This window comes from Megalobrama amblycephala, linkage group LG14 (assembly GCF_018812025.1).
Source record: "Megalobrama amblycephala isolate DHTTF-2021 linkage group LG14, ASM1881202v1, whole genome shotgun sequence".
NCBI classification, from domain to species: domain Eukaryota; kingdom Metazoa; phylum Chordata; class Actinopteri; order Cypriniformes; family Xenocyprididae; genus Megalobrama; species Megalobrama amblycephala.
Window position 1 is genome coordinate 1,650,392 of NC_063057.1, and position 16,359 is coordinate 1,666,750.

Here is a 16,359-nt window from a genome sequence, read left to right on the forward strand (position 1 = left end):
TTCGCTCCTCCCTCTTTTCACAACCTTTACATTCGCTCCTCCCTCTTTTCATCCCCTTTACATTCGCTCCTCCCTCTTTTCACAACCTTTACATTCGCTCCTCCCTCTTTTCACAACCTTTACATTCGCTCCTCCCTCTTTTCACAACCTTTACATTCGCTCCTCCCCCTTATCCCCTTTACCTCATCCTTTATATTTATGACATATAGAAAATTTAGTGACATTCCATCGAACTTCATTGTAACTGAACAATGAAAACAGAACATTGAAAATGAACTATTCTGTCTTCATTAGTGTTCTTATACTCCTTACTTTCTTGATATTCTGCTTCATTCCATCCTCAAAATAATTTCTACACCTTTATCCTAATTTCTTTTAATTTTCCTCCACTTATTACAAAACGAGAATGATGTGCAAAGTGTTAAGATGGCATGTAAAATATATTTATAAGAGCTAATATGGGATTATTTTACTTGGGATAAATGGTACAGATTATTTTTGATTAGTTTATGTAACATCGCAGTACAGTCTTTTGCTAACAACGTTAATGTACAGCACCTTCAATGAGCTGGTCGCTAGTTGAGCCACTCTCTTCACACAAATAAGTCAAATAATACTTTTAACACTTTCCACATCATATTATATTTTTACAGTATTTTTATATATTATATATTTATTTTTTTACAGTAAAGAAGTTATAAAAGGCACTGAAGTGTTTTTGTGTTTGTGCCTCCTCACAAACCACCCTTTCTTTTAAGAGTCGTGATCCTGTTCCGCACATAATTTTTCACACCAGTCCATGTTCGCTGCTTCAAAGCTTCTGGCTCTGCGTGAATGCATCTTTCACAGTCTTGCTTACCAGGAACTTTGCATGTCTTGATGAACTTCATCATGTGTCTCTCTACTGCTTTTACCTCATTGTCCTCCCATTTCTTTTTTGGAGCGTTTGAAGAACCTATGGAATAATTAAAAATGTAATTCTCATAACAACTAAATCAGTGAGTATGACCAAATCATACATATGTCCTAATGTGTAGATTTTTCTGAATTTTGAAAAGCCCTTGGATGGATATTGCTGCTTGGAGCTAATTTATGGTTATTTGATGATTATTGTGCATGTAGTTTAGAGATTTTTCTTACCTTGATCCTCTTGTGAAACAGATTGATCAGATTGAACAGGTGGATCAGTCTCTGCTGGTGCGGTTGTCTGAGATACGTCACTGTAATCCTCCTCATCACTTGACATGGAATCACCTTGAGCCTCAAGTTGCTCTAAACAGTTGATAAAAAAAAAAAAAAAAAATCAACAGTTTATTGATTATACTTAGCATCTGTAACATATGATAATGTACAGTTTTTTGCAAATATATACAGCACAGACACACACAGACCGTCCAAGTATACTCATACCATTTGGGTCAATTTCAATGTCGTCAAGTTTCTTTCCTTTGAAGTCAGACAGTGTTCCTTTCTCCATGGCCATTAGGACTTTACTCATTTTTGCCAGCTGCAGTGTCCCCTCTGGTAACCGGTAATACTGTCTGTGGATTCTAATATCGTGACCAAGGAAATCAGCCAGCTGGTCTGCTTCATTCTCATCAAGGTTCAGAACTTTCGACATGGTTGCTATGTGTTTCCTGAGCCTGGTTGATGACAGCGCTTCGGGATTCTTTATGCCACATTCACAAGCAGCTTTGTTGATGCACTCTCCTCCTCTGTAGGCAGACATCGCTCCACATCTGGCAAACATAAAGGGATTCTCTGCTGGAACGCCACAAACCTCACGTGTTTCAACGAGCAGCTCCATGGCAGTAACCATCGAAGGCTTGAGGAGCACAGGAACCTTTCTCCCCCGTTTACCACGGATCTCAACTCTGGTGAAGTGCAGGCACAGCTTCCTCTCAAACTCAGACAGACAGATGGCGATGTCTTCGTGTAGCTCAGAAGAATCCCTGCTTTTAAAAGCTGACAAAAGCATCCGGGACACCTCACCTTCTCTTCTTCTGTTGAACAGGATGACCTGGGACAGCGTGACTTTGGCTAGAGCAGCATAGCTGTCAGCAGAAGGGCAAGTTCTGAGCTTACTTAGGAGCTCATTGTGTTTCTTGTCAAGATGTGCATGTAGGACTTTGACGTCCTGAGTGAAAGGAATGATCTGTGGTGTGTTCCACTTGGCTTCTTTCAATGTAGTTATAGCACCAGCAGAAATGTACTCATTCCACCTTGCCTGGTGTATTTTCCTGAAGTCTCGAGCACACTCAGCACGGTCATGATCTCCATACATCATGGCGTTGCTCTCAACAATGCTACAGATCTTGTTTAAAGAATGCCCAAGTTTGAGAGCTAAAGAAGGAATACGGTAGAAGTTTTTCTCTTCATCGTAGCCAGATACAACTTTAACAGCTGCTATGACATGTTTGAAGTTTGCTGGTATGATGAAGTCTACCATTGTTCTCAGTGGTGTAAACTTCCTTGCTTCAAGAAGAAGTCTGCCAACTTCTCTCATCTTCTGCCTGATGTAGTCATGTCTGGTCACATCAGACCCCATCCTGTTGAACATGTGCTGCCCCAGCTGCATGATGCATATGTCGGAATGGACTACGCGTGAAACGTCATCATAGTTCATAAAGGATAGTACTTTCTTGAAACCTGTGCTTACTTCTAAGCCAACTGGTGTGTTCAGAGCACACAGAGATCGAACTCTTTTCCTGCCCTGGGCTTCATCATCTTTAGGTTTCAGAGGACAGGTTTTGATATGTTTCCAAAGGCTACTCTTGTTGTAAAGCCCTTGGCAGTAAATGCAGTGAATAAATTCTTTGGCTCTTTTTCCTTTTTTTGGACGGTAACAGGCAATCATCTCCCCATGTCCTTGTCTCACAACATCTGTGTTGTGGGCAAAGTTGCCCCTTTTTCTAAGGTGGTTTAACTGGACTCGTCGTTCTTTTGAATTTTTTGGATATGCTACTGCCTTTACAACCTCCACTTCGTTGCGATGGACAAATTCAAGATGTCTTGCCATTTTTGAATATGGCTTAGAGCAATAAAGGCAATACTGCTTCTTCTTGTATGTCTTGCATTCCTGCTTTGGTGATGGCATGGACTGAATAAAAGTCTTATCACCAGACAAGGTGTTTGTCTCTTTAGTTTGGCATTTCATCTTTTTTGGTGATGGTGCCGTCATAAATTGATTAGATGAACTACCAGCCTCTTTGAGTGATTTTGGATGCATCAAAGCACTTTTACCCATGTCATGTCCAGAAGAACTACCATCCGATTCATCAGAGTTGATTTTTGGTATGTAGTCAACATCAATGTAGTCTGTGACATCGCTGTAGTCACTGATGGCACTTCCTGAATACTGAATGAGAAAAAAATGAACACTTACTCAAATAATTCCAAATGTTGTTTTTTTCCAACTACTTTTTTAGTGATCACATGAGTATACCACTGCCAGAATCTAACAGAAGAGATCGTATGTGAGCATAGTGGGCATGGCAGCAGTTCCCGTAAAATTACATTTCCTGGATTGTAGGCAAGTGTCATAACTATGAAAATGATGAGTATACACTGCGTTCCAAATTATTATGCAAGACACAAATCAGTAAGATTTCTGTACAATAAACATTCAGATTTTAGTTTTTCTAAGAAAATGTTTGTTTGTTTATTTATCCATGTCTTTTTAGATAACTGGTATCAACCTCAGACAAAATAATTTGCCAGGTCTATGGAAACCCTACTTAGAGGTTGTTCCACATTATTAAGCAAGTCACAGTTCTCATGCAATATGGAGAGGAAGAAAGATCTTTCTGAAGATGAAAAGCATGAAATGGTGCAATGTTGTGCAAAAGGCATGAAAACAACCAATATTGTGTGAAACTGAATGGAGATTATCGAATTATCATAAGATTTGTGAGTGCTTTAGAGCACAGCAGGACTCAGTCAGATAAAGGCTTGTTGAGGAAAGTTCCTGTCAAAAAAATTAATTGTATTAAAAGGGCAGCTATATAAAAAAGCCAGTGTTGAGCAGCAAACAGGTATTTGAAGCTTCTGGTGTCTCTGGAGTCTTGAGAAGCTCTCCATGCAGCCTGGCAGTTGTGCGTAAAGATGCATTTCAGCCATCACTAACCAAACCTCACAAAGAGAAACATTTACAGTGGGTTTAGAAATACATGAAGACTCATTTTTAAATAGTTTTATTCACTGACTAATGCCGTACTACAATGGATGGTCTAAATGGATTGATTTCTGGATGGTTGGTGAATGGCCACCACGTTCCAGCAAGACTGCGACGTCAGCAAGGAGCTGGTGGCTGATTGTTTGGGCTGGAATACTAGAAAGTGAGATGGAGGGTATTAAAATGACTTTTGCAAGATATGTGGAGTTCATAATAATTCATTTTCAGCTATGGTATAAAAAGGAGGATAGTGCACAGTACAATGCACTATTGTACAATGCACTATGCACTATCCCATGCTGCAAAAAAACATCACAGCAATAAATCTGTTTGAAAATGTATTTCTTCACCAACTGTTAATGTTTCGCTTTGTGAGGTTTGGTTTGGAGTGTCTGAAATGCATCTTTACGCACAACTGCCAGCCTGCATGGAGAGCTTCTTGAGACTCCAGAGACACCAGCAGCTTCAAATACCTGTTTGCTGCTCAACACTGGCTTTTTTATAGCTGCCCTTTTAATACAGTTAATTTTTTTGACAGGAATTTTCCTCAATAAGCCTTTATCTGACCGAGTTCTGCTGTGCTCTAAATCACTCACAAATCTTATGATAATTCGATAATCTCCATTCAGTTTCACACAATATTAGTTGTTTTCATGCCTTTTGCACAACATTGCACCATTTCATGCTTTTCATCTTCAAAAAGATCTTTCTTCCTCCCCATATTGCATGAGAACTGTGACTTGCTTAATAATGTGGAACAACCTCTAAGTAGGGTTTCCATAGATTTGGCAAATTATTTTGTCTGAGATTGATACCAGTTATCTAAAAAGACATGGATAAATAAACAAACAAACATTTTCTTAGAAAAACTAAAATCTGAATGTTTATTGTACAGAAATCTTACTGATTTGTCTCTTGCATAATAATTTGGAACGCAGTGTATAAAGAGTTACATGGCAAGTCACATACCTGTCTTTTTCTTGATAGCCTTAAAGAGGGTACCTGGAAGAGGAGAAATACAAACAAATAAAAATAATATATAATTTAGTCCTACCAGTCCAATACACCCAGACCATCCCAATAATTGAGCAAATGAAGATACCCACCTCTCTTAATGAGAGTGTCTTAGACATCTGTGATGAGAGAACCACAGGTGTGGATACAGCACAGGGTGAAGATAAGGGTGGAGCAGGAGAAGATGGAGGCTGTGCTGGGCTGGATGAGGATGATGAGGGCTGCGCAGGCGAGGATGAGGACGACGAGGGCTGCGCAGGCGAGGATGAGGACGACGAGGGCTGCGCAGGCAAGGAGGAGGTCGACGAGAGCTGCGCAGGCGAGGATGAGGACGACGAGGGCTGCGCAGGCGAGGATGAGGACGACGAGGGCTGCGCAGGCGAGGATGAGGACGACGAGGGCTGCGCAGGCGAGGATGAGGACGACGAGGGCTGCGCAGGTGACGTTGGTGGTGCAGGAGGTGGTGACGTTGATGAGGTCATTACAGAGGTGGACACAGCACAGGGTGGTGATGAAGAGGATGCATCAGTTGCGGACGCGACTAAGGATGACTGTAACAGTTTGAAAATATAATCTGAATAAAAACATAAGGTCTACAAGCAAAAGAAACTATTAATTAATATTAAAATAATTAGCTGTTAATGGACTGAGGTGTTGATCACAGAGTATTGTTATGATGTTGACATATTACTCAATCTTACTTTAGCAATCTTATTGCGTTCCTTTTCAGTTTCTGCTCTGTTAAAACGTTCATAGCAATCTTCATGATGTTTTCTTAATTTTGCCAGTCTTGATTGAAACCGCTTCTGTGGATATATAAAGAAGTATTTAGCATAAAGGGTTAGTTCACCCAAAAATGAAAATAATGTCATTAATTACTCACACTCATATTGTTCCACACCCGTAAGACCTTTGTTAATCTTCAGAATACAAATTAAGATATTTTTGATTAAATCCGATGGCTCAGTGAGGCCTGCATCCAAAGCAGTAACATTTCCTCTTTCAAGATCCATTAATGTACTAAAAACATATTTAAATCAGTTCATGTGAGTACAGTGGTTCAATATTAATATTATAAAGTGACAAGAATACTTTTTGTGCACCAAACAAAAAAAATAACGACTTTGACAATATAGTGATGGGCTGATTTCAAAACACTGCTTCAGAGCTTCACAAATCGAATCAGTGACTCGGATCTCCTATCAAACGGCTAAAATGCTGAAATCACGTGACTTTGGATTCATAAAGCTCCAAAGCAGTGTTTTGAAATCGGCCCATCACTATATTGTCGAAAAGTCGTTATTTTGTTTTTTTGGTGCACAAAAATATTCTCGTGGCTTTATAATATTAATATTGAACCACTGTACTCACATGAACTGATTTAAATATGTTTTTAGTACATTAATGGATCTTGAGAGAGGAAATGTCATTGTTTTGAATGGAGGCCTCACTGAGCCATCAGATTTAATTAAAATTATCTTAATTTGTGTTCTGAAAATTAAAGGTGTGGAACGACATGAGGGTGAGTAATTAATGACATTATTTGAACTAACCCTTTAAACAAACATAAAATGTACATTAACAATATTGAAAATAAAATTGTGACAATAACTAGGTAACTAGCAGAGGTGGGTAGTAAGGTAGTAAGACTACATTTACATTCCATAACTTTTGGTGCTTGAGCGGTTAATAAACATAACTGCATGTGTCTAAAGAACATTGTAGCTGGAGCTACTTCTCTCTGTTTATGTCTATGACGAGTCACACAGATACTGTGCTTCTCCGCAGTGGTTCCTTCCAGACCAGGAAGGAACCTCTTTAACTTTTTACATTTCTTTTCACAGAAATTACATTTCTAATGACAAAATATTATTTTGTACCATTTGGAGCGTTTACACAAAGTGTGCTGGATGAAGTGGACATGCACCTACAATCAACTAAAAACAAACCTTCTAATGCATCCTACGGTCTGCCAGCGATAAAGATCTTTTCTAGTTGAACACCTGTGCACCAGCTGTTAGTAGTTGCCTGTGTTGAATAGGGTGTTCAGTATTTTGGGGGCGGAGCAATGAAGGGAGGGGTGTGGTTGTTTGGGTGTCGATTTCAAATATCAACAGTTTTCCCCAGAAATCATCTAATAGTTGCTGCATTATGAGATAGTTACCGTTTTTCTTGATGTTCTTGCTTTGCCTGACTGCTTATGTGGACCACTGCTGTTCACCTCGTCCAATCCAGGTGAAGAAACAGGAGCAGCACAATGGGGCTGGATGCCAGAAAAGGAACCAGTGAATATAAAAATCAGAAATGTTTGTATAGAACAGAAAAACCAGTAATTACTCTAGCTGTCCTACAGTAACTTTATCTATCACTCCTTTCCTTCTGTTAACACCCAGACACACTACTCACAAAAGAGACAATAATAAAGAATAATGATACAGATGTTTTAAAGTGGACTTACCGATCTCTGCGGACCCAAACTGATGGATGGCTTTTTATCAGAGGATTCAGTTGATGCTTGATTCAAAGGCTTGAGAAATATGAGACCACAATCACATGGTAACTAATCAGATAGTAAAAGATTATCATGAATTACTGATCAATCTTTCTATCATTTTTTTGATAGTACCTTGACTCGCCATGGCCAGTCTGAGTCTCCGTAATTGTAGGTGATTTCTTCTCCTGGTAGAATGTCTCGCACAGCAAAGAGACACAGGTGAGGTTTCTGCTCACTTCAAGGGTTCTCATTTTGCAAGTAGGATTTCTGTGTTCATCATTTACAAGTCTTCCCAAGGAACAGTCTTCTTTAGATGCATCCATGCTATAAAGACATAAAATTATTACTCAATACTTGTAATCTTATATATGCTAGACAAGTAGAGTTATTTTTAAGTGGTTCTGAACTCAAGCCCTGGAAACCCACCGCTCTGCATAAGTTGTATGTCTCGTTTTTTAATCTACCTGATTCAGACCATCAGCTGATCATCAGGACACAGCTCTATGAACTCAACCGAGTGTGTCAGGTTAAGGAGACAGAATCTGAATCTGCAGAGAGGAGGGTCTGAGAACCACGGATCTATCGGATAGTGTATGGCAACATCCTCTCAGCAGACAAATGCATCTAACATTCACCATTTTGTTCTCTTTTGGGAATGCGGTTAAAAATGAATATTGATGACTCAAAGAAACTGCACTCAGCAGCCTTCAAGTCAGTTCATGGTTAATTTTAAGTATTAAGGGTGTGTTCACACTTGGCATGTTTGTTTAGATTAAAACGAACCCTGGTGCCATTGCTCTTTTATGGCACTTTCTCAATGTGCGGTACGACTCAACTCGCTCGGTTTGTTCTTCCACTGCAGTTAGTACCGCTTCAAAGTGATTGGGATTACAGTCTGATCATTACAGTTGTGCTGCCACCTCGTCTACTGACCACAATAGAGGCGTTTCTTTTTTCAAGTTGCATGTGATGGTCATTTAAAGCAAGTCGATTAAAAAACACAAGGCAGCAAACCCGCTAGAATTAAATCTAGCTGGTGTTGTAAATCCAATCTAGTGTCTCTGCGGATGCTGTTATACTCTCTGACAAATCAGTGATCTTCAGTGCTTACACGTCACATTTCAGTATCAGTATGGCACGTTTGGAACCTCAACCGAAGTGGTACTATTTAAAGGGATAGTTCACCCAAAAATAGAAATGTTTATCTGCTTACCCCCAGCGCATCCATGATGTAGGTGACTGTTTCTTCAGTAGAACACAAATTACGATTTTTAACTTAAACCGTTGCTGTCTGTCAGCTGTATAATGGAAGTCAATGGAAAGTCCATGTATAAAAGTCCATAAAAATTAAGGGGCCGTGCCGAGCCGTACCATGTAGTGGAAAAGCAGCATTCATTAGAACGTGTGAACACTGCTATCTGAACCCTGGTGCACACTAAACAAGTGGACAGAGACTACTGAAAAGATGGGTCTTGGTCCACTTCCAAACAAACTCTGGAGCAGTTCGACTGAAATATGAACGCAACACGGACCAAAGAGATCTAAACGAAACAAAAACAGGAAGATGAGACCCTAAAAAGGACAGAATGATCATGCATACCTGTTTTTTCTCTTCATAGTCGTGATGTTGCCCATAACAGTTCAGTACAGGTGTGAGAACCGGAGGGATTCCTGCCGCTGTTTTGACTTTTACACATTTTATAAAATAAAAATTTATAAAATATAAATAATCAGGTTGTGAACATATCATTATGCCTTTTGCGTGGCTTAGGTTCGACGATAGAAATGCTAAGTGGACCCAGACCAAACGAACAAAGCAAACCGAACTACAAACATGAACACACCCTAAGTATCCCAGACCAAACGAACAAAGCAAACCGAACTTACAGTTCCAGATGTTTTAGCATCTCTACTACATCAATCCAACAGGTCTGTACTCACCACCAATTTCTGCCACTCCACTGAAAATCAAACAGGAACGCGTTCTCGGCCTCAGTGTAGTGTTCAGTTCGGTCAAGACTTTCCTCTGAACTCAGAAGTTCACCTCTGTATTCAAGAACGAAATCACCCCTGAAAAAAGCTCTAGTGGTGAAAACTCCACGCCCTGAAGAGGAGAAATGCATTAGATTCAGCAGTTTATTAAAAGTCAACTATCATTTTGATCATTACTTAAAGTTCTCTGCCATATGATGTACATTATATGTAAAAGGGAAATTGCTGAATGAAAATAGTCAATAGCCAGGCAAATTTCTAAGTATGCTGTGCTTTTTATACATTACATTATACTTTAAAGTCTTAAAATTATACAGTTAAAATTTTTATACTCTTTCATACATAAACAATATTATCTTGGCTTTATATAGTTTAGAATAGAGTGCTGCAGCGATGACGTATTTCTGCAGGTGATCCGGTAGTTCACACACCCCGGTTCCCTCAACTAAAACCCTATATGTTGTTTTAACTGGCTTTTGTATTGCTGCAGAAACTAAGCTTAAGTTTGCCTATTAAATACACCACAGTTGCAAAACTTCATCGTCCTCATGATTAAGCTTCAACAACTCATCTAGAACGTGTCTGTGTTGCAATATTTTTAAAAGAAAATTCTGTGTTTAACATGCATCGCTTCTGGATAGTTTGTCTTTGTGGTGTATGGATGTTTATGGATGGTTTTTGGCTTTAGATAAAGAGTTTTTTTGTTGTTGTTGATAAATGTGCCTCCAGGAACTGTAAAACTTTAAAAATCCATCTCCCTGTTTAATAAGTATAATGTTTTGCATTCTTATAATGTATGTTTGAATGGTTGTGTACAGTGTACATCCCTAAATCTACCTCTAAACACAACGAGGCTGTGAAAGTGACTAGTGAGTAGATGACTTTATCTGTTCAGGTGATGATTTTTAATGTCCCAGACAACCTCTGTCTCCCATTTAGACACTTGTTAGCAACTACCTTTAAAGTAAACGCTTCTTTTTTTTTTTTTAAATCACAAGAGGGTATTACTGATGTATATTTTGTGTCTTAGAAAAAAAAAAAAGTGAAAAAGCAGCCCTTACTTCAAGAATTTAACCAAAACCCAATAATAATAAAAAAGAAAAAAATTAAAAAAAACATTGATCATGTACATGATCATGCACAACGATATACTGATAGCTCCAAAAAAAATAATCACCTTATTGAAGGTCTTACGGGTATGGAACGGCATGAGGGTGAGTAATAAATGACATTATTTGAACTAACCCTATTATAAAAATGATCCATTGTCCTGGTTTACATACAAACCAACAACCACCTAAATGTTCAGTTCAACCAAAAATGAATTTCTGTCATTAATTACTCACCCTCATGTCGTTTCACACCCGTAAGACCTTCATTCATCTTCAGAACACAAATTAAGATATTTTTGATAAAATTCAATGGCTCAGTGAGGCCTGCATTGAGAGCAAAATCATTTCCTTTTTCAGTGTTCAGAAAGCTACTAAAGACATATTTAAAACAGATCATGTGACTACAGCAGTTCAATACTTTTTGTGTGCCCAAAATCACCCATCACTAGATATTATTGAATAAAGTGGTTATTTTGTTTTTCTGTGCACAAAAAAATATTCTCATCACTTCATAACATTAAGGTTGAACCACTGTAGTCACATGACTGTTTTAAATATGTCTTTAGTTGCTTTAGAGGTCTCACCGAGCCATCAGATTTTATCAAAAATATCTTAATTTGTGTTCTGAAGATGAATGAAGGTCTTACAGGTGTGGAACAACATGAGGGTGAGTAATTAATGACAGAAACTTCAATTTTGAGTGAACTAACCCTTTAAACTACAAGACTTTATTTGTAAAGCAGGTTATTCTGCATTAATGACATCAAGACCTAACCATTCGTGTATATCAGCACTTCTCAAAGTCCGATTCAATCCGGACCCACCTCCATTTCGTATTTCAACAGCAGTAATTGTGTGTAAAGGATTAAAAGTCTGGATTTCCTACTTTGATAAACGCATGTCAAAATCATTTGTTTAGTGTTTTATGTCTTTTTGGAGATGGTCCGAAATTAAAGCGAAGGCGAGATATTTAAAGTTTTCCTCCGTGATTCAGTTGCCATGACATCCAGTGAGCATATAGGCTACTTTTGATGTAATTGGGCGCGAGTTGCGCGACGCGACACTTCACGCGCAGTAAGCGTTTAAATGGGTGTGGAGCAGTGGTTCTCAACCTGCGGCCCGTCACAAATGTAAATGCGGCCCGCGATATGCCGACCACAATAATAATAATAAAAAATAAAAAAAAAGTAGCATACAATTTATTTTTGTTTTAAAATTTAAATTAAAGTGAATTAAAAAAATATAAATGAGCTATAATGCTTTATTTGTCATATAAAATAATTTTGGTGAGCATTTATTATTTTCAGACATCAGGCAATGTAGGCTAATGACGCAATCACTCAGTTAACGAAACAAACACAAGTGTGTGCTTAGGAAGAGTTCAAACAGTAGCCATTAATTTTGTAAATTTAAGCCTCAAAATGGTCAAATTTGTTATTAAAGGAGAAAAACTAAATGTGGAAGATAAAATGAAGGAACACAAGCAAACAAGAAGAGTCGCAGCATCAGCAGCAAAGGTAAGAAGAATGGAAGAATCAGTTTGCTGTTAATGAGCGAGATGGGCAGCCTTCCTGTTTGCTCTGTAGTAAAGTACTTGACAAGCAAAACCTACAATTTCAAAAGAATGAACTGTGAATTCGATGTGTTTGATTGATGTATTTTAAATCAGTAAAAATAACCGCATCAGCGCACCCGCGGCTGGATGAGCCCAACTCGGCCGCACGCGCTAGCGGATCCGATGCTGCGCGAGGGATTGCAACATGACAGAAAGCTTGATATCGTCAGAGATTGTAATTAGCCTACAGTGCACTCATTGTTGTTTGTAAAAAGAGCTGAGTAATATTTGCTTATTAAGGCGTTTATGTGATTGTTTGGTGACTATTGCGATGATGTTGAAGAGAGTCATAAAGTCATACAGAATTAAATAGCAACTTAAAGTGATTGTATATAGCCTACAGTTTGTGTGTTCATTGAGCATTACTGATTATTATTGTAAAGCTAATGTCAGTAAGTTAGTTTTTATTTGTTATTTATTGTGTGCAACATCTAAGTATAATAATAGTATTATCTGCTAATACCATAACATTAAATCTGGTTTGCATTGGTGACGTCATATGTAAATTATATGCGGACCGTGAGACTTGCACTTGGACCATTGTGCGGCCCACTGGGAAAAAAGTTTGAGAACCACTGGTGTATATGGTTAGTCATAAATACTTGCCTTTATATTTGCTGATGAACTGCTCTTGAAGTCCAGGCTTATCAGTTCTATGGGTCATGTGATCCTCTGCATCCTGCAGAGGTGTTTTACGCCTTTTGCTTTTCAGCATTATTTCTGGAAAAAAAGAAATAAAAAGAAATATAAGGTGAATGGATTAAATAAGCATTTTTAAAAATCTTTTTGATCTTACTGGAATTGTTCACCCAAAAATGTACATAATTATTGTACTAATCCTCATGTTGTTCCAAACCTGTGTTGTGTTTTTCTGTGGAACACTAAAGTTTATCTTTAAATGTAATACAGAGCTCTATGCAGTGACAGCATATGTGACCAGTCTAAAACAGGCATTTAGATTAAAAAAAACAGCAATATCATTGATGCCAAAAACCATTGTGACCAGATGATTGATATCAATCCATATTCATGTTAATTTAAAAGCTACAGATTTTCAGTCAGTAACCTGATAGATTCATATGGACTATTTTGTCTGCTTTGGAGCTTGACACACAGAATAAAAATACTATAAAGTGTCTATGTACTGTCATTGTGCAAAAAAAGCTCTGTGAAGATAAATAAAAAAACATGGATACTTTTGTGTTCCACTAAAAAAAAAAAAAGTGTAAATAATGTATTACATAAAATTAAAAATGACATCAAATAATAAAAAATGAAAATTAATTATTTCAAATTACAATACATACTGTTGATATTTTACAAAAATTGAGAAAAACAGGCTACCACTGATTAAATTGTAGAATCTAAAGAGATATTATATGAAATATAACAAAATTATATTTGCTCATCAATGCCTACAAATAAGCAATAAACTGTTTTTTTCCTTATTGCAAAAAAAAAAATCAAATGAGAATCAAACTCAAATACAATCGAGAAATAAAACATTAACAGAAAATAATTTAACCACTAAAGTAAACATACATCTTACTAACTTTCATATTTCACAGTGTATTTTAGTTATCATGCATTTTCGGGACAACACTTGATCTCACCTCTCCAGCGTCCATTGATGGGGGTTGTCGTCTTTTTCGCGTCAAGCAATGCCATGTGACTGCATTTCCCGGGAAAACACATCCACAGCTGACGTGTGTACGTGACGTAGTTACGTATTTGGATTTCACGTTGAAATTGTGACTACATTTATTTGACCTAATAAATATTTTGGCAAACACCTAGATCTTTGTTTGTTTTATTTACAGTACTGGTTCTTCAAACTTAAATAAAAAAATAAAAAATAAAATAAAAACGGAGGCGTACGTCTTTCTAATGGACAGAGCACATGATCACTTTTAAACGATCTCTTTGGAACACATATCTTAATTTTTACTAATTCTATTTAATCAAATGTTTGAGTTAAAATCAGGGAGATGTGTGGATTATTTCGAGGCTCTAAAATAAACTTTAACGTGCACTTTATTAACAGCATTTTCTTTAAATTTTTTTTTTTTTTAATTTATGGTATTTTATATTAAATATAAAGGAAGGAAAAGCTGCTAGATCTTGTAAAAGTGCTTTAAAAACGCATAGCCACGACGAGATTATTCCATCTTTTGAGCAGCACTCGTGATCTCTCCTCAGAGTTGATCTCACTCTGCACTGAAGCTGCTGCGCTGCTGCTGTGGGGGATGGGCGGGAGGCGCGCGCGCGATCAGAGGCTGGTGGGGGAAGGGCGGCGAGTCACTCAGTGTCAGACTGTCTGCAGCTCTCAGCTAGGGCTAGGGTTAGGGTTAGGGTTAGGGTTAAATAAATAAATCTGTAAACAAACATGTAAACGTCCCAGCTTGAGTCATGATTCTTTTAAAAACTTTTTATACTAAATACTGTAACTGCTCTCTTTCTCTCTCTCTAAATATAAAACAATGTTTGCTGCAACTGCTCTCCTATTATATATTCTCATTCATATGCATCCTTAAGATGTAAACCAGTATGTGCATTTCTTAAAACAGTTCATACAAATAACAGCACACAATGAATTACCTGCAATAGCCTGTAACCAGCTCATAATCCTTATATCAGTGTCATCAGAATGACAAGTCCTTGTGTCATTGTTCACAAAGACACTCTGACAGTATTTTCAGAAGTAATATGGATACGATTTTGATGTCAGTGATTGAAAATACACAAGACTGCACTTTATCTGTATGGCATACATTTCAACAGTATGAACACGTCACTCTAGACTGGATGAGACAGGATTCAGATATACTTTCTGGTGGTCTGTCAAAAAATTACAGTAGCTACAATGTCATGTGATATAATGACAGCCAGTGGCACAGATCCTCACCAAACCGTCCATTCCAGCGTGATGAATATGATCCTCAACTGGATGGAACTGGAATAAATACTTTACTGTTGCGATCATCCCAATCGGACTTATGATAGCTGCCTGAATTATAATAATGCTCTGTTCACTGCTTGGACAGAGGAGAACTGATGACAAAGAAATGTTTCAAGGGTACCCCAAACAAGTGACGAACCTGGCTGGAACATGCTTGTTCAATGAACACTTGTCAGTGGTGTTGTCGATTACCTGAAAGTTTTCATCATCATTGTATGTGTGTTGTCTGCAGCAAGTTTCTGTATTTGGGTGAATATTTGCAGCACGTGTGTTGTCAAACTGATCAAGATGTTTTGTTCATTTTTTCTGTTTGCATGTGTTTTCTTCAGTTGTGCGCGGTGATCTCTCTCAGCCACCGTAATATTTACTGTATAATGTAAAATGCAAGTAGACTGCAGTAACATAGCATTACATCAGTCTACAGTTTATGTAGTGAACAGTACATAGTGAACATTATCTGATTTCACACCTGTTCTGTCTACAAACACATCTCCCATCATTCGGCTCTTTTGACCCGTCTCGGCCTTAGGTCATGACTGAGAGCATGATCTACAACAGTGGCTCTTATTTCCATCAGAAACATCTCAGTCTTGGCCTCTTCTACCTCTTCCTCTGTTCTCCTCCTCCCTTCCACCACACATCCTTACTCCTTCTTCCGTCTGTTGACTCTGTTTGTGTCCTTGTTGTTCATTCATGTTCAGAGTGTGTAACACTGTGTTGTGCTCTGTCTGTGCCTCCCAAATGAGATGGCATCTGAGATATTTTAGAGAACTGTTGAACATTGCTTGAATTACATTCCCCTTCATTATTGAAATTCAAAATTCATCCCTGCAATTTAATAATTCAGGACAAAAAAAGTCTAAAAGAAATGTATAGAAAATATGCTTGACAGTTTATGACTAGTTCAACCATTTTGCATTTAATGGCTTATGAAAATAAAAACTATTCGACACCTAGTATATTTTGATGAACATGACATAAGCAAGTGATAATGTAGGA

General features: G+C 37.8%; 2 protein-coding genes across 2 annotated transcripts; both read right to left on the reverse strand.

Moving 5' to 3' along the window:
• Nucleotides 1–39: 39 nt before the first annotated feature.
• Nucleotides 40–7,905, reverse strand: LOC125245549. Its single transcript, XM_048156205.1, has 9 exons — nucleotides 7,815–7,905; nucleotides 7,647–7,715; nucleotides 7,353–7,451; nucleotides 5,890–5,994; nucleotides 5,281–5,739; nucleotides 5,144–5,176; nucleotides 1,411–3,358; nucleotides 1,141–1,272; nucleotides 40–955 (listed from the first exon to the last, which is right to left on the reverse strand). Exons 5-9 carry the CDS (start codon nucleotides 5,668–5,670, stop codon nucleotides 735–737), a joined length of 2,724 nt encoding a protein of 907 aa, XP_048012162.1. The 5' UTR covers nucleotides 5,671–5,739; nucleotides 5,890–5,994; nucleotides 7,353–7,451; nucleotides 7,647–7,715; nucleotides 7,815–7,905; the 3' UTR covers nucleotides 40–734.
• On the reverse strand, nucleotides 7,522–15,380 carry LOC125245556 (histone-lysine N-methyltransferase set-1-like). The gene is made up of 5 exons (XM_048156212.1): nucleotides 14,015–15,380; nucleotides 13,008–13,121; nucleotides 9,624–9,786; nucleotides 7,815–8,006; nucleotides 7,522–7,567 (listed from the first exon to the last, which is right to left on the reverse strand). Exons 1-5 carry the CDS (start codon nucleotides 14,094–14,096, stop codon nucleotides 7,522–7,524), a joined length of 597 nt encoding a protein of 198 aa, XP_048012169.1. The 5' UTR covers nucleotides 14,097–15,380.
• Between the last annotated feature and the right edge of the window lie 979 nt (nucleotides 15,381–16,359).

Excerpts from the sequence above, each read along its gene's own strand:
- LOC125245549 (XM_048156205.1), bottom strand. The coding sequence starts at position 5,670 with ATGACCTCATCAACGTCACCACCTCCTGCACCACCAACGTCACCTGCG. Across the intron at positions 1,273-1,410 it reads CATTGAAATTGACCCAAATG|AGCAACTTGAGGCTCAAGGT; the intron begins GTATGAGTATAC and ends TCAACTGTTTAG. Across the intron at positions 956-1,140 it reads TGTTTCACAAGAGGATCAAG|GTTCTTCAAACGCTCCAAAA; the intron begins GTAAGAAAAATC and ends ATTATTCCATAG.
- LOC125245556 (XM_048156212.1), bottom strand. The coding sequence starts at position 14,096 with ATGTGTTTTCCCGGGAAATGCAGTCACATGGCATTGCTTGACGCGAAA. Across the intron at positions 13,122-14,014 it reads CATCAATGGACGCTGGAGAG|AAATAATGCTGAAAAGCAAA; the intron begins GTGAGATCAAGT and ends CTTTTTTTCCAG. Across the intron at positions 9,787-13,007 it reads GTTCATCAGCAAATATAAAG|GGCGTGGAGTTTTCACCACT; the intron begins GCAAGTATTTAT and ends TCTCCTCTTCAG.